The sequence below is a fragment of the Uloborus diversus genome, chromosome 2, assembly GCF_026930045.1.
Source record: "Uloborus diversus isolate 005 chromosome 2, Udiv.v.3.1, whole genome shotgun sequence".
NCBI classification, from domain to species: domain Eukaryota; kingdom Metazoa; phylum Arthropoda; class Arachnida; order Araneae; family Uloboridae; genus Uloborus; species Uloborus diversus.
The window spans coordinates 62,195,942-62,222,625 of NC_072732.1; the positions used below are offsets into that span (position 1 = coordinate 62,195,942).

The 26,684-nt window shown below is 33.3% G+C and overlaps 2 protein-coding genes across 2 annotated transcripts in view; one reads left to right on the forward strand and one right to left on the reverse strand.

Annotated features, from left to right (window-relative positions):
• Positions 1 to 1,187, reverse strand: part of LOC129217079 (iduronate 2-sulfatase-like) — a 36,454-nt gene extending 35,267 nt beyond the window's left edge. The window contains exon 1 of the mRNA XM_054851328.1: positions 923 to 1,187. Coding sequence (XP_054707303.1) covers positions 923 to 1,055 — 133 coding nt within the window. The 5' untranslated portion in view covers positions 1,056 to 1,187. The remainder of the gene's footprint in view (positions 1 to 922) is intronic.
• Positions 1,188 to 1,500: 313 nt separating this feature from the next.
• Positions 1,501 to 26,684, forward strand: part of LOC129235191 (protein unc-80 homolog) — a 151,876-nt gene continuing 126,692 nt past the window's right edge. Inside the window, exons 1-11 of the mRNA XM_054868885.1 lie at positions 1,501 to 1,639; positions 5,689 to 5,843; positions 8,732 to 8,780; positions 8,962 to 8,982; positions 9,274 to 9,353; positions 11,709 to 11,937; positions 17,785 to 18,014; positions 20,933 to 21,032; positions 23,701 to 23,805; positions 23,883 to 24,106; positions 25,882 to 26,614. Coding sequence (XP_054724860.1) covers positions 5,761 to 5,843; positions 8,732 to 8,780; positions 8,962 to 8,982; positions 9,274 to 9,353; positions 11,709 to 11,937; positions 17,785 to 18,014; positions 20,933 to 21,032; positions 23,701 to 23,805; positions 23,883 to 24,106; positions 25,882 to 26,614 — 1,854 coding nt within the window. The 5' untranslated portion in view covers positions 1,501 to 1,639; positions 5,689 to 5,760. The remainder of the gene's footprint in view (positions 1,640 to 5,688; positions 5,844 to 8,731; positions 8,781 to 8,961; positions 8,983 to 9,273; positions 9,354 to 11,708; positions 11,938 to 17,784; positions 18,015 to 20,932; positions 21,033 to 23,700; positions 23,806 to 23,882; positions 24,107 to 25,881; positions 26,615 to 26,684) is intronic.

Here is a 26,684-nt window from a genome sequence, read left to right on the forward strand (position 1 = left end):
TTAATTTTCATAAAATGATTCTTTGTCAAATATATATATATATATATATATATATATATATATATATATATATATATATATATATATATATATATATATATATATATATATATTTTAATCAGAATACCAAAAATAACATTGTTAATAAATATTTAAACAAAATTAAAGTTTATTAATGAAATAAGATGATACAGTGAACTTAGATTTTTATATTAAACTTATATATATATAAATTAAAAGAAAAAAAAAACTTATTTTTCTGACACTCCGGAAAAGATCACACAAGGGATATTGAAAACTTGGTGAACCTTGAAAATTATAGCATGCCAGCTGATTCGAGGTAAAACGGTAGTTTAATTTATGTGGTACATGGATATGGACGTAATGCGAGTGAGAGATGAAAGTTTTGACTCCGGATCTATGTGATAGTAACTCAGTGCTTTACTTATGAGCCAAAAGGACCTCAAAGCTTGGGGGCAAAGTTGGATAAATCCTATCTGAGCACAAGGCCGTCAAGAGCCCCTTGTCAGTATGGTTTTTGGGCCCCCTTCTACTACCCTAGTTTTGAATCGGGTCCCTTAGTTCCGATTAGACTGATAAGGGCCATTGAGAAGAGATAAATTCCTTTAATTTCTGCTCTAAGGATAGGGCCTCTCAACAGCCCTGTTTGAGCTTACCCCACAGATTCATTTCATAACACAAAACTATAAAAAGCGAAGGCTTATAAAAGGTCTCAAGAAAATTTATTGGATTAAGATTCTCGATTGTATTCATTGTTAAATGATAAAAATCTGTTTTAAGCAACTCTCTCAAAATGTTGAGAACATTTTCAGTATGAATACAAAGAGAATATTATGCAAATACAAAACCGTTATTTCGGACAGAAATTTGAAAATTAATTTGGTATGCTTTCTAAATTTACCTTCACCAGTTTGAGGAGGATGGATGAGTAGAACAGAAATAGTTACACCAATAACTGCAATTACTATTACACATATGAAAATGAAAAGAAATGTATGCCTTTGCTGCAAGGTTCTTTCACTAACAACTGTCATTATTCTTGACCAATGATACTCAAGAGTAATGACACATACTTAAAATAAAAAAGTAAAAGCAGGAAATATGCACAATTATAGCCCCACGTCGATAGAAACATCTCGCATTAATTTGATAAACAAACTCAAAAATCACGCCCCTTTACTACGAAAACACAGTTACAGTTTTTTCGTTTTGACTTTTTTTTTACAAATCATAATTATTATTTTTATCATACTATTCGGATGGTATGAAATATTTAGCTTTTTTTCTTCCTTCCCCCTAATTCAGAAAGGAAACCCTATAAAGTTTACTTTCATGAGTAATAAGCATTGAGGCAAATTTCGGTAAGCAATGTCTTGAAAGGAAAATTAAGCTGGCAATAAGGCTTTTGTTTACAATTTTTTTTTTGCGAATTTCGGTTTTCGTCGCAGATTTCCTGCGCAAAAGGAATTGTCATTTTCTGTTTTTCTTCAGAGCCATGGTAGATAGGCGTTGTTCAATGTTTATATTTTTCAAGCCCTAAAATTATGCCCCATTCTTTTAAGTTGAGAAAGTTTGCCTTCTTCATTTACTATTGGAATTGGCAGTTTGTGTTGAGTTGGTACGTATCAGCTTGTAAAACTTAAATGCTAAGATGTGTATTGAAAAAAAGACAAAGTGTGCCATATCTACTTTCAATAAAATCCTGTCTTCCTCTTGTTTTTTATCTTTCAAGGCCTGCATTTGGCGCCGTAGCTTTAACCTTTTCCTTCACTGTGTACAAAAGTATATATAATTTAATTTATGAAATGTTTTGTTCACATAGTAAACATCTCCTATTTGATTCGAGGGTTTTTTTTTTGTTTTTGTAAATGTGTTATTTTTTTATATCTTTGATGATGAATTCATTTTTAACATATCTTTGAAAATAAATTGATCAGTTCTGGTGTTGAGAACCAAGCATTGGTGGCTGATCTAGAACTCGAACGGGGAGGGGAGGGGGGCTAACCTTGGTCCAAGTGGTGAGTCACTGTTTTAGAGGGTCTTTTTCATTGTTGGCACCAGGATTTGAACTGGAGCCATTCTGATTAACAGCACGACACTCCAACCAACCTAGCAGTTGTGCCTTTGTTTTCGAATGCTATTCATTGAAGCAATGTGTAATAAAAACAGCACAAAAGCTTTTGCCAAAAAAAAAAAAAAAAAAGACCATGCTTCTATGTTTTGTCATTAGTCAGCATGATACCCTTAAAAATTATTTGTAAAACATTTAATTTGATTAAGGAATGAGGAAGATCTTGAGTAGCAATGGAAACAAACATTCTAGAGAAATAATAAATTAGATCGAAAATAAGTGTTTTTATTTTTGAAAATTGATACAATTTCACATAGCAGGATGCTTTAACCCTTACGGCTTGAAACCAGCACATGTCTTTCTTTTAATCGAACATTTAAAATTCAAAACCAGTTAAACTGAGTGCATTTTTTAAGTGTAATTTTTCGAACATAGACAAAATGCATCCCCCCCCCCCCCCAACCCGAAAGCAGAGGAGTAGAAAATGAGTTCTTACTAATGAAGTTGATAATAATTTTAATGTTTTACATCGTATTCGAATAAATAGTTAAAGGTTTACCGGGTGAAACTTGTAATTTCAATTTGGCGTAGTATTTTTTCATTTAGACAAAAGGTCAAACATTGCTATGAGAAAAATATACATTTCAGCATACAATGAAAAAGTTTTTCTGCACAAAAAGGGTTCCCTTGAGAACTGAATTTTTAAATCTGATACTTTTTTTATGATTAAATTATGCTTAATGGTCTGAATAGAGTCAAAGCATAAAAAAAGAAAGAAACCCTTTGATTAATAGTCAACTTAGTGGAATAATAATTGTTGCCTGCATAAAGGAGTTGAGAGGCCAAGTAGCATTCCCATCATATTTATTTTATTGCCTTACGTGTGATATCTGTTGTATGTTATGAGTACATGTAATGCGTAATATTAATCTAAATTAGCTATAATGTTGGACAGCCCAGGTGGGCCCGAAGTTCAGCTAGTTTACGCTCTACCAAAAAAATCTTATCAATTTAACCGAACAACTAAGTCCAGTGCTTTTAAGCTTTATTTAAAAAAAAAAAAAAAACAGGTAAATTGTTTTGTTTTTTTGCTGAAAGCGATGCAACAAATTGGAAAATTGTATTAAAATTTTGCTTAAAAAAAAATCTGCATAAGAACTACAGGGGCTGCATCAAGGTTTTACAACAGCAAGGGACATTTCCGAAAAATTGATATTTAGACCGTAAGTCTATTTTTTGTCATTAGCCAGCCTGATAAGATTTAAAATGAGGGGGGAATTTCTTCAAGAAATAAGAAAGATCTTGCATACTGACAAAAAATAATCCACAGAAATAATATATAAGATAAGATATTGAAGAGAAGTGTTTGTGTTTTTTAAAATTTATACAATTTGTTATCGCAGGCTGCTTGAACCGTTATGGCTTAGATGGCAGCACGTGTTCATCATTTAACCAAACTGTTAAAATACAAAAGCAGTTGAACTAAGTTCGTTTTTTAAACGTAACTTTTCGAATGCAGTAAAATGTGACTATGTATTTGTTTTTTGCCGAAAGAAGGAAAAAAAAAGGTATTTTACGCATCAAGTTGTTAGTAATTTTAATGTTTTACTTTGTATTCTAATAAATATTCATAGTTTAACTAAGTGAAAAGAGTAATTTCAATTTATGGTAAAACATTTTTATTTGTATGAAGGATCAGGGGCGTAGCTAAGGGGGGTTTTTGGGGACAAACCCCCCCCCCCGAAAAGTTAGTCTCAAAAAAAAAAAGAGAAAAAGAAGAGAGAAGAGAAAGAAAAAAAAAAGAAAAGGAAAAAATTCCAAGCGATTATACATATATATATATATATATATATATATATATATATATATATATATATATATATAAGAAGTAACCCCCCCCCCCCCCCCCGAAAGTCAGGTCTAGCTACGCCACTGTGAAGGATCAAAAACTGATTAGAAGAATCTACATTTCAGTATAAGATTTTTTTTTTCTGAACAAAAAACTACTCCAATTTAAACTGAAATCGCAAACCTGATACTTATATTTTCGCCAACATTTTGCTTTAGCTTTCTGACCGAAGCCGAAGCTTTAAAAATAAAAAAAAATTACAATAACGTATCAATATAGCTACATGTTGCAACAAGTTTTCGTAAAAGCAAGGAGCATATACATCTCATTTATTTTATTACCTCATTTGTATTATTATTGTTTTTATGTGTTCATGTAATGTGTCATATTTGACTAATTTTTTGATGCATATTAGCTGGGTTGGGCACGAACACTCGTTCTTCTGGGTACCCTTCGAATGCTCTCCCGATCGATGTTTGCCGATATATCAGTCACAGCACAAGTTAAACTTATAAATTTAACCGCAAACCTCAGTCCAGTGCTTTAAAATAGGTTTTTTTGACAGAAAAAACAATTTTTGGACCGTGGGTCTATTTTTCATCATTAGCTTGCACATAAGCTTTAAAATGAGATGTAAATCAAAGAAATCGATAAGAATTGAGGAAGATCTCGCGTAGGAACAAAAAATAGGCTGCAGAAATAATGTATAAGGATTAGAATAAAACTAATTTTACTACACCATAACAATAAATTTATGTATGGATAATTAGTTGATTTTTCATTTTGTCCAATTTCTTCCTGTGTCCCGGACTTTTTACAAAACAGTGGACAAAATAGCAACCCTGGCTGTGGGCAGGTAAAGGACAGTAACTGCAAATTTCTTATTTTTAGTTTTTTTTGCATTTTTGTCATTTATTGTGTGTTAGCTTTACTGTACAAATGTATTTATTTGGTTTCCACTGAAAGAAAAATGTCTAATTCTAACATTTCTCTATTGTTGGTATTGATTCCAAAATGTGTTTCTTCAATTATTTCAAAAACTCATTTATGCAGATGCTGTTGTTTACCTATCCACGGCAGTATTGATCTTCATTGGGGACTAATAAATTGACTAGAACCAGTCTAGCTGGCCCAGAGCCTGTTGCTGGTCATCACATTTGTATTAAGACCTAGTGTTGTTGAACTTAATAGTTTAATAGTACTTCGTCTTGATTTGAACATCTTAGCTAAGATTTATAGAGGGATACAAGGGCACCCAATGCAAAATTTTAAGGGGAGCTTAAAAAATTTCCCCATGGTTTAGCAGAATATTTTCCCCATGGAAACCGATTTCAGTACAGATTAGAGATATTAAAATTTGACATTTTTAATTAAGCTATTCATTAATGGCTGGAAATGAAATTTTTATACAATTTTGCAAAGAAAAAAGCACCAAAAGCAAGGAGGTTCTCATTTCTAAAGGGGGAGCTTGAGCCCTCACTTGCCCCCCAATATGGGCGCCCTTGGCTCAATACCTCAAATTTTTTCCTGGGGGGTGGGGGTGGCAAAGGGTTGTATACTCATTGTAAATATTGAGTTTTCATCCTTAAGCACACTTATTTTGCATTGAAAAAGGGATTCTTTGTAACTCCGAAAAACTTGTATGAAGTAATCTGCAATTTTTGTTCAATTGTATGTTGTTATTTCTTATTTTTGCTTTTCATGCACAATGCTATTTATTCAATTTCATGTTATCTGTTGTTTTTAGGCATAGGCACTTTTGAATTTGATTTCTTAAGTATGTAATGAAGTAGCAGTTGTGTGTAGACTAGCAAGAGAAATGCTTAAAAGAAGACTTGATGAAGATCCAGAAAATTTATCAATCCCTCTTCCAATTCAAAATTTCTTATGGCGGCAAACAAGGTATTTATAACTCGGCTCTTTTCCTTTTTATGGAATCATTGATCAAGACTTCTAAAACCTTATTGTCATAGCTATATAATATACATAGGTGTTTCAAAAAGGTAACGAGAGCTCTGATGGGTGTGTAGATTTTCTATATGAATAAAAATCATACTGCTGATAACGAAGATGATCAGAGCTTTCAAATGGTGCCGTTTGATGGAGCTGGATGTCCATTACAAATACCACTTGTAATTCCTGAATAAATTTATATGCTGCATTGGCTTGTTACCAATGATGGATCCAGAAAATTTCAAATGGGCGATTGTTTTTAATCTTTACTCTTTGGAACTTCAATTTCTAAAAATTTTCGGAGGAGTGCACAGAACCCCATTGCTTACCCTTATGCAATCAAAGGTGTCCTACAGTTGAAACTGAAATTGAGGTTTTGTAACTTCAATTTTGAAAAACATACTGTAGAAAGTTCCAGTCCCTATCTCTAGACTAGAGTAATAAGAGATGGACTACAATTTTGTTTTCAAGACTTGAATTTTGGGGAAGAGCATCCTTTCTTCTTACACCATCGAGAATTGTGTGAAATTGCATTTTTGGAACTTTAATATCATAAATATACCTGAAGTCCCTGTACCTCGACTCAAGGAGGGGGCGATCGCCCCCCCCCCCTTGTTTGTATCCATCCTTGCTTGTTACCTTACTTTTTGAAATCTCCTTGTAGATGCGTACATCTCACGGGCAAACGTATTATAGCAAAAGTAGGTCTTCAAATGACTCCTGGTGATAATATTAATAATGCACACAAATTCATTGATTTTTACATGACCAAAATTAAAAACATAAAATTTTCCATGATAAAAAAAAAGAACTACTGGTAGAAGCATGTAAAGAACTAGAGATTCATCACTCTAAAGCGCAAGAATGTTCCTGGAACTCATAGTTTTCATTATTTTCAGCCTATATCTGAAGAGTCAACAAAAAGTGTAAGTTTTGTAAGTAAAACGTGAAAACTTTTGAACTGGCTTTAATTTGAAAAAAAAAAATCATCAGTAAAAATGTTTGATATTAGTGTCCATAAGTGCATTGCCTGCATTTAAAATAATCAGTTGTTTTTCAGATTAGTTTTATCAAATCAGAAAGCTTAAGGTGGTGTTATAGTTGCATTTCTCTGTATCCCTATGGATCCCCCCCCCCCCATTTGGAAAACTTGGAAATGAAGAGCTTGTGCAAGGGCCCTTTTCTAAATTTATACTTTTTCACTGTTTGTGGGGAAGGAGGTCATGTGTAATAACACAATTTTGCGAAGGAAAGAACATGTTTTTGTGGAAAACTAAGTGTTTTTGGCACTGTATTACCTGTGTTACCTTCATAGCAGTATTGTGACGATAACTCAACTAAACACCAATACCTTTCCCTTTTTAGTGAGCTACCAAAGAAAAAAATATACACTATCAAAATCAGGTGCAAAGTTACTGGATTAGCTGAACGCATTGATATGTTTTGAAAAATTGAAGTAACCGCCAATTAATCCATTAAAAAAAAAATTTTTTTTTTGTTTATCTGATTTCAAATCTTTTTAATTTGGAAGGGGGCAGCGGCACTCTTTTGCCTTACAAAGGATCAGGGTTTCCATGTTTCGCTCACTGTATTCTACTGTATTTTGAATTTTACCTAAAATTATTAATAACCTTATACTAAGTCCCTCAAAGCAGAATACTTGACAATGTTCTGCAACATAAAATCATTTGACCAGAATTGTTCTGCAAGTACTTCAAGCATTGTATACACAAGCAAGCAACGTGATCTTTTCCACAAATGAGGAGCCCGAATAAATCAAAATTGTTTCATGCAGGAGGTTTTTTTTCAGTATTTAAAACTTTACTTGAAAAACTTTACTTTTAAAAACTTTACTAAAGTATTTAAGATTCTCAAAAAAGATTTTATATGCTTTCTAAAATGCATAAAAAGTGTAAATATATAAAATTTTATAAAAATACGAACCTAGGTGTCAAACTACGTTTTCTTGGTTAAATTTACATGGCCTAAAGGAGCAATTAAAGTAATATTAACAAACAAATAAACTGCTAAAATAATAAATAAAATAAGTCTTGTTAGGGTAGCATATAATAAAACACTTCAAAACTTTTTAAATAATTGAAATATTTTCAGGATGCATTTGGAGGAAATTGCAGTGATGAAGATCCACTGGGAAAAATAAGGAAGAGGAGAACCAAAAATGCTAGAAAATCAGAATTGTCATAAATTTAGAGTATGAAATTTCTGCAGAGAATCTGCTAATTTTTTTTACAAATATCTTCCAACTCAAGATAGAATTTCGTACAAATTCTGTAGCTTTCTTAAAGTTCAAAGTAAATCTAAAGATCCTGCAGATGACTTATCGAATTCAACATTTTTCGTTTGCTTTCCACCGAATTATCATAATTTCTGAGAATTTTAGATTTTCTCCTAATTTAAAGAAATCTGCAGAACTTGTGCAAAATTCTACCTTGAGTTGGAAGATATTTGCAGAAAATCTGCAGTTTCTGCAGAAATTTCACAGAAATCTGTCGAGTTTCTGCAGAAAATTTGTCTGAAAATTTTCCTCTCACATTTGAACAGAATTGTTCTGCAGCTCATGCATCTGTTCTGCGACGTACATCACAAATTTAGTAGTATTCTGCTTTATCAACTAAGTCTGTTTCAGAGAAGATAATTCAGAAATCTTAAACATTTCTTTGTTTTTAATATGAATGCTTCAGCAAGATCTATTTAGAAAAGAGGGATTTAAGGCAATGATGTCTGTGCATTTAAACAGTTTTTATTACATATGTGCTATCATTAACTTGTGTATTAATTAAATGTTTTTGTTGAATTTGGACTTTTTTGCTTTGCAGTCCGTTTATTCGTCCAAAATTTGGAAAATTGCACGAAGCTTCTTGCATGGTATGATTAATTTTAAATAATCCTTTTAAAATTTTATTCTAATAGTCAAGTAAAGTATATGCTGTTCAATGATTTTTTTTCCCTGAATCTTATGATTTTTTCCCTTGCACTTTCATTTGAAATAGGTGTATTTATTTTTCATAGTATTTGATTAATATGCTTTTTTTCCTCTTCATTCTAGGAACAGCGAGAAGCTTGCAAAGTGAGTTATCTTTGAACTGTCTTTTCTTCCGTAAGAAAATATTATCTAGTGTACTGTGTATGAATGCATTCTGTTTGCAATTAAAAATTTCTATTTTTCCCATTGAATTTATAACATTTTATTATTATAATTAACTGAGCATGGTTGAATGTTTTCAATTCTTTTTAAAATTCATTATTATTTTTTTTATCTTTTCAGTTGACAGCCATATGAAAGTTTTTTTTTTGTTTCTTTGAACATGTTACTTCTTTTATGAGAAAACTTTTAAGAGTTAAATTACTTTCTTTACAGTCTTTCGAAAAGGTGCTTGTTCAAAATATTCAGTTTGGTCTATCACCAAGTCTTACTGAAGCAATAAAAAGTATTAGCAGGTATTTATTTGTTAAACCTTTAGTAATACATGCATGTTTATTTGGTGTCCATAAATTTTGAATGCATGTATAATTTATGCATTGGTTTCAAATAACTTATTTTTTGTTTAAACTTAATTTGCAAAAGATGACCTGATTGTTTTTGTTTAAAAACAACTATTCATATTTTTTACTATTAAATTTGCGTTTATCTGGATTATTTAAATTACTAATCTCTTAATTTTTTTGAATCATTTTTTATAATCCTGATTTAAGTCTCCAGTTCAAGCAAAAAAATTCAACAGCTGTATATTCTTCAGAACTTATATACGTACATGAAGATAAGTTTCGCCATTATTTTTTTTTTCAGCAAGACCTTATTACAATGGTGCAATTAGCTACCCCCGCCCCCACATGTGTAAGCTATGAGTTAAAGATCCTTAATTCAATACGAAAAATTTATCAAAAATCTACTCTCAACATTAAGACATTTTTAAAACATGCTTTAACATCTCCATAACTTTTTTATTTACTAGTTTTTTAAATATATGTGTAATAATCAATGCTATTTGACCAGGTTACATTACATCAAATTACGTTTCTGAACCCTGCATGATACACTAGTGACTGCAAACGTTTGGATTCATCATTGTCACAAAATTCCCCTCTGACATATCTTTTTTTTTTTTTTTTTAAATTTCAACGCAATGAAAGCAACTTGCTATTGTTTTAGTTTTAACTCCTCTTCAAGCATACTTTACATGTTACACAGTTGATCACATCCAAAACAGCAACAGTTTTGAGATATTTAACTACTAGTTTTAGCGTTTTTCGTCTTATTGACCAAATACTTTAAATCTAACAATGTGATGAAATTTATAGACCTAATTTTGGTATCCATAGGTTGACATTTTGACGTTATGTTTGATAACAAGAAGATGGTCTCCCTATTCTTTAAACAAATGTGTTTGAAATGAGAAGTCACATTGATCCATAAAGGAAACAACATGCATCTTTTCTCCAGCAAGCATTTTATCCAAAACCACAAGTCAATCTGACATAATACTGGTTCACTGGTCGTAATTCAGGTTTTTTAATTTGACTACCAGTCAACTGATGAATGCTTTACATCCAGGCCTTTCAGGTGCTGGAGCTTTCCAGATGAAACATGTTTCAAGTTTGTGCCACCCATGCTGCTTTAAAAAAAATTGTTAAGCGTCTTTAGAAAATTTCTCACCAGAGCAGTTTTTGGTCCATTAAAACAGTTTTATCCTGCAGAAGAAATATGTTTCATCAACTTAATAAATATAACAAGCTTTCCAATGTTTCATTATTTTGTTCTAAATTTTTTTTTATTCCTGAAATAATTTGTTCACGAAAAAGGAAATATCCATGTTCTAAATGGCTTCCAAAATAGTGTCTGTATGAGGAGAGGTTTCTAATACATTAGGTTTAGTGCCTTACTCCCAGGGAATTAAAAATTGTCCTTATTTGAGGGGTGTCCACTGTCCATTAGGAGGGGTTTTACTGTAGTTTTTTCTTACAAAAGATGATTTGAAACCAATTTACATTAAATTTGCCTAATTTTTAAACCAAAAGTTTTGGGTGTCTGTGTTCCCCCATGTCCTCCCCCCAACTGCAGCACTGTTTAAAACTCATGAGGACTTTATTTCTGTAGATGGAAATGTATTCTGTTTTTAACTTACTTTCTTTTAAGTATGATTATAAGAATGCAAAAGTATTTTCTTAAAAATATAAACTTTAATTACTCTTGAAATGAAATAATTTTTCACAAAGCACTGGACAAATGGCCGAAATTCAAATTCTAGATGTATTTTTTTTAAGGGGGGGGGGGCTTTATTTTGGGATTCCACCATATTTCACATGTGTTCAAAAGAGTTTTTATTCAAATAGCCTACATATTTGGTTTTCTTAAAGATATAATTTATTTTTCACATCAGATCTTGCTGTTTTACAACAATCAATATACAGTAAACTCCCGATTATCTGCGGTCGATTTTTTTTTAACGGTTATTAAATGTTTTTTAAACTTTTGATTGTGTTATTGTTTGTTTTTGGCTTTTACATATGGTATATTTTTTGCATTCAATGTTAATAGATGGAATGTAGCAATGTTCGTAACAAAAATTTAAATGTATGTGTGAATGTTATTCATATTTTTATAGCTATTATATACAGTAGGATCGTTTTTTTAACTATTATTTGGATAATCCGCAGCTTTTGTTTATCCGCGGTTACCATGCCACCCTTATTCCGTGGATAATCGAGAGTTTACTGGAATTGATTCCTTGTTCTTTGGAGAAAATATTGCTGCCTTCATTTATTTTTGAATTTTAATATTATTGACTTTTTCAGATGGCGATTAATACAAGCAGCATTTCCTCATGTCATGCATTGTTGTGCAGCTCTGTTGTATCGGCGTAAAGATAGATGTTTGGATAAATTGGGTACCCCAGAAACAAAATTGTTATACACATTGCAATGGATAATTTTAGATGCAACAGAGGAATGTGCCGATGCAGAAGCAGAACAGGGCATTTATCATCCTCCTAGTCATTATTTGTTTCCCATTTCTGCTATACAAGTAAGTTGAGGTTTGTGGTTCTTGTTTTGTTTGAATGATATTAAATACTGCTTAGATTTATTCATTAATGCTTTTACATAGGTGTTTGTGTAACTCAAAGGTCTCCAATCTTTTTTATTTGAAGACCAAATAATAACTTTTTGAAAGCGAAGCGAGCCAACAATCCAACACTATTTCAACTCAGATGGTTTAGTTAACACTACACCCCCCCCCCATCCCCAGGTTTGTTTTTAAACTAAACACTCAGTGGTGTTTTTTGAGATTTTCTGGGCTCAGTTTTCTTTAAAAATTCTTAAGAGAAAATATATTATCGATTAATTTTTTTTTTCAGTTTGTAAGTTTTCTGCGAGCCAGACAAAATCTGTTCACTGGCCGAATGTGGCCCACAGGGCAGGCCATAGGTTGGAGACCCCTGATGTAACTTATACCATGGCTTAATTTTGAACAAAAGAAGTGTGAGAGCCCTATGCAGTGGCATACAGAGCGCCCCTGCTACCCGTGCAGTGCGGGGAGGAGGGGGGGGGGGGGTCAGGCCCGTGCTGGGCACCCAAAGAGGGCGGTGGAAAGACCAGCTTAGGGGCGCTTGATTTTTCAAATCAGAGGTGCATGCCTACAATAATTGGGGGGGATGATATAACTAATTCATTATACGGGGGGGGGGGGGGGGGAGTGACTAATAATAATAAAATTAAAAAGAAGAGAAGTTAAGAAATGAATCATGTCGTTTTTTTTTATAAAACAATATACGTATGTGATTAAAAGGGTTTAAATGAAAATTAAGTGTTTCGAGAGACAAGAATGAAACAAAAAAATTTCAACAGTATTCTGGATCTTTCAACAGTATTCTGGATCTATAACTTTTCTCAAACCATTCAACCATAGATTCGTTTGAAGAATCGTCAGCTATAATTGAAATCAATTAAATCCTTAATAGTACTGCTTTTTTATAAATGAAAAGTAATAATATCAAGATGACATCTCTTTTTACCACTTTCAGTAACAATGAAAAGGGGGGGGGGGGAGAGGATCCGGGGATCTCCCTCAAAATATTTTCGGAATTTAAGTCCAAAAAACGAAATTGCGAGCCATCTTTGATGACACTAGAAGAAATCATTGGCCTCAGAGCTCTCCCCCATGTTTTGATATTGGAGCTCTAGAAACACAATTTTAGACATTTTTTTTTCCCTATGATTTTAGAGAAATGAGTTTCTGAAACCTTTCTCAAAAATGTTTCAATGTTGAGGTCTAAAAATAGGACTTTTATGGGCCATGACGTTAGGTAAGAAATGGGGTTCAAGTATGCTCCCCCTGTGATTTTTCAAAACAACTTTCAAGAACGTAGCTTTGTTAGACGATCTTCGATGATGTTAGGGAATCGGGAATTATGAATTGAAGAGCTCTTCGGAATTTTTTTGAAATTGAAGTAATAAAAACGCAATTGCCAGCCATCTTTCGGCATTACGGGAAGGGACGTTGTTTGGAACTTCCCCCGGAAAGCTTTCGTAATTTAAGTTCCAAAAACGCATTCTTTGGAGGCTTGGGACCTTCCCCCAGAATTTTTCGAAATTAAAATTTTAAACATGCGGAAGTTAGCCGTTTTCAACAGCTTCATGAGAAGTAATCGAATTTGAGAACTCCTCCTCAGTGGCTTTTAGTTATTGAAGTTCTCAAAACGCAATTTCGGTATTTCGATAAAGGGGATCTGGTTCGCTCTAAATCCTTAAAATTGCAACTGTAGGTCATCTTTGATAGCCTTAGACGAAGGTATGGGGTTCAGCACCGCCGGAAAGGTTTGATAGTCAAGTTTAAAAACGCAATTTAAAAAAAAAAAAGTGATGTTAGGGAGAGGAGAGATTTTGTGATCTTTCCTCCCCTAGAATTTTTTCGATATTGGAGTTTTAAAAACGCGATTTCAGACCTTGGTAATGCATTGGAAGATATGGGATTCAATTCACGTTATCTTTTTTGGGCGTGTTTAGAAACAGAAGCTCCAGAACGCACAATTTTGGACTATCTTCGGTGGCATGTGCTGAAGGTCTCAGGGGCTCACTTCCTCGAAAAATTTTAGAAGTTCATATCATGAAAATGCCGTTTCAGACGATGTTTTGAGTTGTTATGGAATGAAAGGTTTCGGTGATCTTCTCTCGGAATTTTTTTCTTCCCCAATCTCCTCTCGTAGATCCATTTCTGTTTCTGGTCTGACCATACGGATTCGAACTTTAAGGGTGGGAGGAGGGCAAGGGATTCTTGTCTCTGTAGGAATTTTTAGGAAGAGAAGGGCATTATTCTTGGGGAATGTCTTGACTTGAAGCTACCCTTACCCACTTTTATTTAAATAACTATCAACGTTCAATTATTATGAGGAAGAAAAAAGAATTAGAGTGAATTTTTATAAAACCTTTGATAAATGAACAATTCCTTTTTGTGCAATTTATTTTCAAAAATTTCACGTACTAAAAGACCAATATTAGGCGGCCTACGGAACGTCAGAGAATTTTTCTAAATTGACGTCAAACATGGCTAATTTTAGCTAATGAAGGTTTGAGGTTTCTCTCCAATCATTTTTCAAAACTGAAGTTACTATAACTATGAGATAAGCTTCGTGAAGTTTGGAATTCGGGAACCCTTCCAGGACATTTTCCAAAATAAAACTTTTAAAAACGCAATTTTATGTCATTAAGGGAATGCGGAAAATTCAGAGGTTTTTTTCTAGAAAATTTTCGATTTTGAACTCTATCTTTAGTGACGTTAGGCAGGGAAAGGAATACGATTCGATGATTTTTTATTGCAAATTGTATTTAATAAATTTAAGACTTTTTTTTGGACTATATTTGCTGTGCTTGAGATTTGACTTCTCGGCACCCGGTTGTTGTTTGACTTTGAAGTTTAGAAATGCAGCATGAGGGTTTGTTTGGTTAGATTTAAGAGGGGCGGGGGCGCAGGGAGGGGATTCGAGATTCCCTCCCAAAACGTTTTCGAAACTTAGTCAAAGTTAGAGTATCTTTAGAAAGGGGAGAAATCGAATGTTCACCCTCTGAAAATTTTAAATTCCTCTTTTCTCTTATGCTTTTAAAATTTATTCAGTTTTCTGTGTTGACCTTAGGGAAAGGAATGGGAGGGGGCACACAGTGTTTTCAAAATTGAAGTTTAGAAAATTCAATTTTAGGTTAAATTTAAAAACGTAAGGAGGAGGAGGATTTGGAGATCTCCCTCGGAAAGTTTTCTAAATTGGAATATTAATTTCAGACTATCTTTGCTGCGCAATCCTTTCTGACAAATTTAAGTTATATAAACTCAATTTCAGGCTACATGTTGAGACGTTAGGTTAGAAGGTGGGGTGCTCTCCTTCGGACGCTCTTCGAAATCCAGAGGTATGAAAAATGCATTTTTAGGCAATGTTTGGTGAAGTCAAGGGACGGCCATTCAGCTTTTGTACCGTTTTCTGCGTAACTGATCCAGAGCCTCATCTATTTCTTCAAGTCTTTATATCAAGTTTCAATGAAAAGACATAAAGGGTTCAGTGAAACACAAATAGGATGAATTTGCCGCCCCCAAAAGTTCCACCGGGGGCTGAGGTAGGCCATGCTCTTGGGATAGGTGACCTGTACCACCGCCTAGGGCGGCAGATTTCAGGGGCGGCAAATTTCAGGATGGCAAATTATAAGGAAACAAAGATAAAAGGAGAGAAAAAAATGAAAGTTTGTTCCTTAGATTTTTTTTTTTGCGGCTCAAAATGTAGCGGTGAGCGTATGCTTATGGGGTGGCACTTGTCAACATCGCCTGGAGCGACAAAACTACTAGAGCAGGTCCTGCGAGGACAAGAGCCGGCTTCAAGAGGGAGAACAAGCCAGCTTGCTCTCCCTAGATCCAGCTCTAAATTGTTCGCTTCCGTATTCAGTTTTTGTTTGACACATTTATGATTTTATTAACTTGGATTATTTCATTCATTGTGGTTTCAAAAAATATAGTTTCGGCGATTTCTGAAAAAAAAAAAAAGAAAAAAAACACTTGCAGTCAAAATGAAAAAGATGAAGAAAGGGGCCGCCATCAGAGGAGGGCGCACCGGGATTCGTCCCCGGCTTCCCGGTGGGCCAGCACGGGCCGGGGGGGGGGGGGCATGTGGTATGCGGGTGCATACTCGGAAAAAAAAAAACACTACATGTTAAAATTATAAAACAAAAAATTCTTATGGGGGAAGGGTGCACTTATAAATCTTATAAATCTTGTGGGGGGGGGGGGGTTGGGCACAAGTTTATTTACACTACTGGACTTATAGTCCCCAAAACTTATTTTTCAAACATGAATAACCCGATTTGTGTCTAAAATGATTACGAATTCAGAAGAATTTGAAAGTGAAGGCGCTCAACTCCCGTAAAGCTCTCATGCAAACTAAGCCCTATTTTTTTTTTTTTTTTACAACTGAAGTATAAATATAAACAAAATAAACACTTGAAATTAATTTTAATGTATATATTTTCTATCTTCAACAACCTGCAGTTGTGTCTTAGATGTCATCAATTCGAATTCTGACATTTTTTTCAAGTCACTAAAGGACTAACATCACAGCAGAACTGCAGTGAAAGAAATTTGAAAAAAAAGAAAAAAATAGATAAATAAATAAAATTATTATGTGAGACAACTCGCCTGTAGTGAAAGGCTGTTTTGGGCTGTTTAGTAGCTGATGCTAAGGAAGGTTTTAGATAGGCAGCTACTTATTGGCAGCAAATCCTTTGAAGTGAACTACTCATTGAAAATGCAAAATTCAAAAAATAGTGAAAAAATGAGTATAATTAACTTCACCAGTTTGTCCACTTTTTATCCCATTAATGTCAGTTATGCTGTTTTTTAACTGAACCAAGAATTATATCACAGGCAGTGCCATATGCTAAGTAACAAAGACAATTTAAACTATTTTTTAGTCACTGTTACAAATTACATTCTTTTCAATCAGTTTCACAGCACTGTATTTGTCCTTCCATCCTACAGTTGTTGGCGGTTTGTTCTAAAGACAGCTACTGTCAAAACTCATACCATATTTTTGTTTTTCATTCCAAAAACTAATTTTTGTCCAGTGTCGTTGTCGTGGTTTAAAATTTCTCATTTTTATGCCGGGTTCCTTTTTTCTACAAAAGTTAACCTGGCCTTTGAATATTAATTGAATGATGAATATTAATTGCCTTTCAGGGCAATTAATATTCATCATTCAAAAATTTATAAAATATGTAATGTTTGCTCTGCTTACAATAAAAAATTCAAATCTCATGAAAACTTTTCTCTACAATCAGCCTGAAACAATATTTTCCCAATATAGCTAGTTTTGAATCTGTAGTTAAAAAAATACTTAAAATAAAATAAGCTGCAATACAGCTAAAATTTATACAAACCGGTTGATCTTCATTGCCCAAAGTTCCTCCGGAAAAGCATGTAAGTCATCGTTTCAAAATCACCGAAAATGCTTTACAAACTGCCTTACGAAAAATTTTATTTTACAATCAGTTAATGTCAATTGATTTCCATACCTTTATTCAAATGCAACTCCAAATTTATTTTATTTTAAAACTTCTTTTAGTTACAGCTTTTGTGCTTCTAATAGCTTTATTTTGAAAAATGCAATATTTTGCCCTCTGCTATGAAAACAGACTGTTTTTCATTTTTGATGTCTATTAAAACTTCTTGAGTCTAATAAATAAAATATCTGTTTGTTTAGAATAAAACCTTTTTTTAAAAACAATCTAAGTAAAATTTGCTTAGTTCACTACTAATGTAATCTGCACTTTGTAATTTCCAATTTATTATTTTCTATCAGTCTTATACATTTGTTGAACCCTTCTTTTATACATTTTTTAGGTGTTTGTGTACTTATTTGCTCCACTTGGGGATTTCCTGAAACACTCTGATTTTATGACAAGCTTTCGCCTTGAAAATGGTTTGAAATTATGGGAGTCATTATGGGAATACAAACATCCCAATTTCCCTTGTTTCACAACCCATGTTATGCCCAAGCGTACTCTTCTTAAAGCTAGACGAGATAGACAAAATGCACCCAAATTTGGAGATGTTTTCATTGGTGGAGGTATGTTCATTTTTGCTTTGAATCATTTGTTTTACATAATCAGTTTATGTTTTCTTCACAAAATATTACACTTTAACATTTAGCACAATATCTGTACAAACTTTTTATTGGGGGAAGTTGCTTTAAAATTTCTCTTAATGGATCACAAAAGTAAAAATTTTAAATACAGATTATTTCAATTATGAATTTCTGTGACTTTCAATGTCACAAGATGGCTTAAGGAAAGTAAAAGTGAAACTGATAACTGCACATCTATGCTTATCAGTAGCATAACTAGGGGTTGGCAGGAGTGGCTCTCGCCAGGGGCGCAGCAAACAAGTGGGCGGCATTTCGACTGATTAAAAAAAAAATTAAGTTTTTTGTTTTAATCATAAAATTTGAAAAAGGCTTTAAAATTAAAAAAAAAAAAAAAAAAAAAAAACCCGCAAGAAAAATTGCTAAAGGGGTTATGTGTGTATATATATATATATACACACTATATATATATATATATATATATATATATATATATATATATATATATATATATATATATATATATATATATAGTGTATGTAGTATAGTAGATGTACGTAGATGTATGTAGTGTAGTAGATGTTATATATATATATATATATATATATATAACATCTACTGAGAAGAACATTGGGCATCATTGAAAACAATTCTAAAAAAGAAAAGAAAAAAAAAATTACAATGCTGCTTCCTATTTGTCAAATCAATTATTCAAAAAATGTTCAAAAAAAAAAAAAAAAAATTCTCTGGTGACTTCCCATGTGGGCGACCCGGGGGGGGGGGGGGCGCAATTTCTGTAGTTCGCGAGAGGCACTAGATTCCATATTTATGCTACTGATGCTCATTATACTTTATGATGTTCCATGTGTTATAAAATAAGATTAATAATAGTTTGGACCGTGCGGGGTCAAGGTTGTCCCGAGTTTTCTTTATTAGAGAAAAAGGCTTTAGGTTGAACTTAAGACAAATATTTAACTGAGGCAAAAATCAGAGGATTTATATACACTCGTGCACTGCAATGAGAACTGTAATACAGTTGAATATCATAAGAGTATTGCAATACTCTATGGTATAACTTCTATACTATAAGGTGCCAGATATCATAACTCAATTAACAGCTACATTGACAAATATTTCTACTCGTTGGATATTAAAAATACATGGACGTCTATTCTGAGCATGCATGCTTAATTCTAACTTCTGAAATGTTATTTTTGCTGCAAATTTTTGTAACACATTTTATTTTTTCTTTAAACTTTTAGCTTAGCAAAATATCAATGCATTTTTGTATAAAATAATTAAAGCAATAAGAAAAAGCATTTTTACTCTAGGTTTGTAAAACTGGATATTGTTCAAAAAATGTTGCTCAATTATTTTACTTAAAATTTTGCCTTTATAGAGTAATGGTCCTGTTAAGAATGGTTAGAATCATATCCCCCCTCTCAAATAAGCTCACTTATTTAACGAAAGGGGTGGGAGCACAGGACATTCAAAAAGGGGTTCCTTGTAACCACAAAACACTTGTCTGCAGTAAACTGCAATTTTGTGCAATTGTACATTATTTCTTATTTTCACATAAGTTGTATCTGCACTTTTTATCAAAATTGAGTTACTGTGACCTTATGGTTTTCTGTGACTTGTTCACTTAACAATAATGTTTTATGGTCATTTGTGAGTATTAAATGTTAAAATTTAAAAAAAAAAAAGAAAAGAACTAAAAAAGTGATATCTGAATCAACTAGAGTTAGGAGGCATAGAACTTTAAAAAACAATTTCTTCTTTTAATCTCGGCTGCAGATACTTCTTTTGTGCTTAGCATGGCAAAATATATAGATTATCAGAATTTGAATCCTTTATTATTAACTGGCAAATACTTTACTTCTTAAACTTATGAGATATCTTTCTGCCAAAAAGTTTAACTATTGCTAGTTTTGTGTCATTAAAAAAAAAAATTGAATCATATGTTGTAAGTAGATTAAACTTACTATTATAACATGTCCCTTCTCTAGAAGTATGTACAAAATGCTGTTAAAGTCCTTTTTCTCTCTCTCTCTTTTTTAAAAATGCAAGAAATTTTGGAGTAAAATCTAGTTCAGTTTAAAGAACAGGCGGGCGGGAGGAATTAGTTGATGATGAAAATTACATCAAAGATCAAAACTTTTGTTATTCTGTGAAAATAAAAGTTCTTCTGAATTCAAATAAAATGAAAATGAACTGTATTTGTTAGAAATTAATGAAATTAAATTAATAACAAGTGTTTTTATGTACTGCTTTTTCTATATTTAATGTTTATGGAGTATAATAAACTTTTTTAAATTGTAATAAAACAACCTACAAGTTTGTGTACAAAAGTTAGAGAAGAACTCTGAATTTGAAAACCAGAAATTCATTTAAAAAAAAAATTTCCCCTCCCTCACAAAAATCTTAAAATTATCAAGAAATATTATTTCAAATTTTTTAAAAAAAAGTAAAACAAATAGTTGAAATGTTTTTCATCAGTTATAATTTTGTACTCAGTTTCAATCTTTTAAAATTTCATTAAAATGTCATTTTGCAAAGAGAGGAGGGAATGAGAATTAAACTTCTGGAGTGGAAAAAGCTTATAAAAATTTGGAAACATTGTTATCAAAGTTTCAAAGAACTGTTTTCTTGCTCAATTCCAAGATTTAGATTTGTATTTATATGAGTGTTTGTGTGTTAGATATGTATTTTACTGTGAAAGTCTGAAATCTGGTAAATGTTGATATCAGCGGTGAATATGAACATTCACACCCCAAAGACCCTGTCGAAAGGGAATTTCTGGTAACAGTTAACATTCCCCAATTTCTGTCTTTCATGGTAACATATATATTTGATCTTCAAAAAGCTCTACATATTTATCTTTTGAGCAGCTTCAGCTGTTCCAAGCAAGCAATCAAGCAAAGAGCAGTGTAGTGCATCTTTAGACAGTAGTGACACTGGACCCACTGTTACAAGCCCAGCATCTACTGGATCTGAACATTTTCCAGTAAGTAAATACACTGGCCTCAAAAAGTTAAGGAACAAATGTTTTTTTTGTGTCTAATTTGCAAATGAATGAATGTAGAAACAAAAAATTTGGAGGATATGTGCATTAAATGGTGTTTTATGGAATGCGTCATAGAAATTTGTATAAGTGTATTGCAAAACCTTCACAAATCCAGATGGTGCGCACAAGAGGGGCCACCCACCAACCAGATGGCTCGACTGTGCCGAAAAAGATGTAAAAACTCTTGCCCTCTTTGGATGGAGGAAATCTGTTTCTGACAGGGCGGGATGGATGAAATTGATTGAGACAGTCTTGGCCTGCCCTAGGCTGTAGTGCCGAAAAAGAAGAAGAAGAAGTATTGCAAAAACGATCAATAACAAAAAAAAAGCAATCATAGAAACAATACAAAAATGGGTTCTAATAAGGAATGCATCCCCCTGAACTTGAATTCATTGGCGGCATCAATTTTCCATGCTGTTTATTAAGTTGTCGGACACCGGAATAGGAAGCGAAGACCAGACACAAAGCAAGCCTTGTTCCAGCTCATGAAACGACCTTGGAGGAGGATTTAAAGCATCAACCTATCCACCAAGATAATCCCAAAGATATTCTATTGGATTCAGGACTGGAGATCGAGCTGACCATTTTTCCATTTGTCCCAAACCGTGATCCTCGAGATTCTCCTCAACAATCCAAGCTCGGTGAAGTCGTGCATTATAGTCCATCAAAATAAAGTCATTACCAAAAGCACCAGCAAGTGGGGCGGACATATGAATCAAGGATCTCATCCCGATATTTCAGACCAATCAGAGTTTCTCCATGGAACACATGCAGGTCAGTCTGACCACCAAGTGATGATTCCACCATCCATGATTCCACCACCTTCTTAACTGTGGTCTTTCAGCAGTGTGGGATGGATGGTATCTATTGCGCTGTTCCCTCCAGATCAGTAGACACCCTGAATCACTCTCCAATGTAAATCTGGACTTGTTTGTGAACAGCACAGAAGCCCATTGCTGCTGGATCCAGGAAACATGTTCTCTTGCCCAGCAAAAGCGGATCCTTCTCTGGTCCGTTGAGGGGAACACACACAACTGGTCGTCTTGCATAGAAACCTGCATTGTGAAGACAATTTCGCACCATAGTAGCAGAGATTTTTCTTCCTGATGTTACAAAATGGTCTGCAACGAACTGTGGCACAGTAGTGGTTCTTCCCCTTCCGACCGAAAGAACTAGTCTTCTGCTGGTGTTGTAGTTCGTGGTTGGCCTGGAACAGGTCTTCTGGACACAGAATCTTCAAATTGGTATTGATCCGAAAGTCGCAGAACAACACTACGAGACACATTAAGACGTCTAGCAGCATCAGCCTGCGACAATCCCATTTCCATCCAACTGCCCTCCACCTTAACCAATCGGGTAAACGATGTCTCCGAGACATTTTCTAAACGAAGGCTTGATATTTTCATGTTTTTTCTCCCTCGTTAAAATGTTTTTTTCTATAAAATGAAAGTAGTAGCAACCTTTTTTTCATTAATTCCTTTAAAGTTCATTATTATCATTCATGCAAACTGTGCACTTTATTGTTACTGCCATTTTTTTATGGTGAGCTTTGAAAAACATGTTGTACCTTAACTTTTTGAGGACAGTGTACATAAAAGGACTTCATCAAGTTTTAATTTAAGTTTGCTTTTCTTAAGGAAAGGACTCTGTAAGTATTTATTAAACCTGGTTTGAAAGTCAATAAATTCTTATCCCCCCCCCCAAAATAATATGCTTACCATGAAAAAATAATGTTATAGAATATCATTATTTAGTATTTTATAAATTACATGTTCGTATTTTGATGTTTGACATTTAATATGTTTCTTATTTATGTGATTGTGTTAAGGTAAAATAATGTCAAGAAGTAAAATTATTTAAACCTAGTATCTACATTTTTCATGAGATTTTAATGAAGTAATTATGCACATTAAGTGTTAATTAAGTATCAAGAAAAAAATAAGTACACATTCCAAGTAATTCTGCTTGTTTGAATCAACTCTAACCACAATTTAAATCTTTTTTGTTCCTCCCTAGTATTATTTTTAACCCTAAATATATATGTTTAAAGAATATATACTTCTTAGATTTGAGTTCTCGATTAGAAATTATTTATCTAGTCAAATTCATCTTTTGTGTCGGCTAATTTCTAATCTGTTTTCATCGGGGTTTCAAATCAAAGCTGAACTGAAAACTGCTAAAAAACCTTTTTTTTTTGGTTAGACTGATAACCGGAACGAACCAAAAAAAAAAAAAAAACTGTCTGTCTGTCTGTCCGTCCGTCCGTCCATCCACAACATCTCAGTTTGAGTGTCTCGAAAATGACAAAAAATGTAAAATTGCCAAATTTCAAAAGGCTATAAAATCAAAACGCATTGTTATTTGACTTGGAATGACCCTCCCGGAAGGTTTTTTTCATATAACGTGTTCGTTTATCTGTTGTCGGAGTAAGCAGGGCTAACAGTATTTAAAATTTTAGCATCAGTTCTCTGTAATAGATTGCGAGATATAGTCATAGTGTCTCCCATCCACCTGCAAATATGTTGTAGCTCAATTTTTCATATTCTCACTTTCTTACCTAAATAATGTTACTTGATGTATGTTTAAATAATGAATTTTGTCTTTTAAGCTTAAAGAAGAAAATGAAAGTAATAAGTCTTCTCCCAAAGATTTAGAATTCAAGAAAGACTCATTATTTTGTGAAATCTGTTCATCAACTGCTGTTCCTGAAAAGGTTCGAATTATTTCAAACACAATTCAAAAACTAGGAAGTTAAAAATGTGAATATAAAAGTTTTATATTTTATTTCAGGATGGAAGTAATGTTCTCAAATGCAAGTGTGGAAGTATCTCTACTCCGGAAAAATTGGAAAACGTGAAAGAATCAGAATCGGATGGAAGAAAAGTTCCAATTAAACCTTTGAATGTTGATGTTGCGATGGCTACTTATTTAGATGTTGCTGTTTTGCGATGCCTTTTTATTTCTCAATGGTTAGAAGAAGGAATATTTTGGGCTTTGAAATATTTATATCAGAGGTATGCATAAATGTAGGATAATAGTCTATATTTTGAGAATACAGTAAAACCCCTTCTGACGGACACCCCCCAAATACGGATACCCCTCTTATGTGTACACTTTTTAATTCCTCAATTCCAAGGCAAATAATGCTATTAAACCCCTGTCCTACGGATAGCTCTCTATTGCGGACAAAAAATTTCTCCCGTTACTGTCTGCATCAGAGGGATTTTACTGTATTTACAAAATTATTTAGTATTGTCATTTCTTAGAAATGCACCTATGTTTTGAAAATACCTTTACTGTCAACACTACGATTTTAAAATAATTTATGTAATAAAATTTAGTTGATTTCTATTCATTTTGTTTAACAGTTACAAGTAGGATAGTTTCATATCATTATAAACTAACTAAAAAAAGTACAGCTGAGAAAAAAAGGGGGAGGGGAGGGGGAGTGAAGAGAATGAACACAAAAAATAAGACTGTCAGGGGTGTAGTTGAGCCAAAGAGCACAGAAAGGTAAATAATCTCAAATTGGCAATTCCAAATAAAACTTTGAACTAGTGGGGGGGGGGGGGGGGGGGGGTCTGCAGTAAGAAAACAAAGAGTAGTATCTGCAAATTTTTCATTTTTTTGCATTTTTGTCATCTGTTGTACTTTAGCTTTACAGTAAAAGCTTGCTTATTTAGTTTCTGCAAAAAATAAAGCACAAAAAAACGTCCTCAAACTCTAACATTTCCCTTTGTATGAAATCCAGAATGTATTTTTTCAAATATCTCAGAACTCGTTTCTGCAGATACAGCCCTTTACCTTTCCGCGACAGTATTGTTTTAAACGAGGGCACAATTTTTAAATTGTTTTTAAAATGTACAAATACATAACACATTTAGAATCTTAGAAGGTAGAATTTAAGAATTTGTTTTCAAACTTTTTGAACAACTTTTTTAATTTGCTCTGAAGAAACCTGTTACATGCTGGGTGAAACATCAGCCAAAAACATTCTGGTTGTTTTAAACTTTTGGAATTTGATAACTTTTAAGATTGAATGTATTTGAAATTTAACAAAACCCATCCCCCCAAGAGCGATGGTGCACAGTCTAAATACCGTGAAGAGTCTCCCCCCCCACTAAAAGAAAGAAGTACCTCTGAAATCACCCTCTAAAAATTTCAATGGAGTATTCTGCACCACGACTTTTCTGGTTTTAATGTGATTGGTAAATTTTGAATCAAAAGTTTTACTTTGTTTTGAAGACTGCCGAGAAAAACCTTTTAAAACAACCAAACGACTTTTGTTTTCTAAGTGTCTTTATATTGTAAGAAACTATTGTAAGACTGGTGCAGTAAACTCCCGATTATCCATGATTTAATCAACAATCAGGAACATGCATTTTGGCAGGAAAAAACAAATACCAATGGCTGTTTTTTATCAAAAAATTGCGAATTTATGCTCAATTATTTTTTGTTTTATTTATTTATTTATTTATTGTGCTTTCTTCATCATACGTGTTCTTTATTGATTTTAAGTTCTATCATGCAAAAATACAAAACATTGTTACTGTACTGCAGATATTTTCTCTGTTTAACAGAAGTATTATGTATCAATACAGCTAAGTTTTTGAGGAAAGAAAATTTTTACCGTATCTGTTCCTCATTTTAGCTTTTTTTGCAATTTATTCGCGATTTTTATTACCTGCGGCACTAGTGCCACCCAATCCCATGGATAATCGGGAGTTTACTGTATCTGAATTATTTAATAATTTGATTGGTACATTAATACTTGATTTCTATTCTGAAGGTTGAATGACATAAAAGAATCAAGTTCTGACTATTCTGCCACCCGCAAACGTAGTTCCTCATTGCCTATTCCTGATATAGAAATATCCCTGTATCAATCACCCGAGCAAGTCAAAAAAGAGTATTCCTCCTCTGCAATGGAAAACATATTTATGGTTGATTCACCATACCAGCCCCCTAGTCATCACACCAGCATGCATGAACTTCATCAATCATCTTTTGATGGCCACTCTGAGAAACAAAGATCAAAAAAGATGAAAATGGGAGATCTAAAACTCTTTGTAGAAGAAAAATTTAGATTTTCTGAACGACTTTTGGATAAAATAGTGAAGGAAAATAGCCATTCTTCATCACCTCCCGAGTCTCACGTAATATCTGTCACGTCAGAGTCGTATGGAATGCCTGGAATCAAGTCCTGTCTTTCATCAGAGCATTTAGAGATGCAGAGACCAAAATCAGCTCTTGCCATGTTAGACCATAAACATTCCGACTCTGAGGATACAGATACATCTGAGCTAGTTAAAGTAGAAATGGTTAGAGGACGTAGTATGCCCAGCCTACATCATTATGGTGACAACCAAAAGTTTGATTCTGTTGCATCTCAGACACCTCTTCAGCCCCTGTCTCTGGGTGTTAAGAAAGTACCTGCATATCATACATTTAGTGTTCCTAACCCAATAATAACTGTTACAGAACATTCTCCTGTTGCTTCAGTTCAGTTCTTTCTGAACCAGGTGAGATAGTTTTCCACAGCTTTAGTGATTGATTTCAAAATACATTTTTCCATTCATTGCCATTATTTAT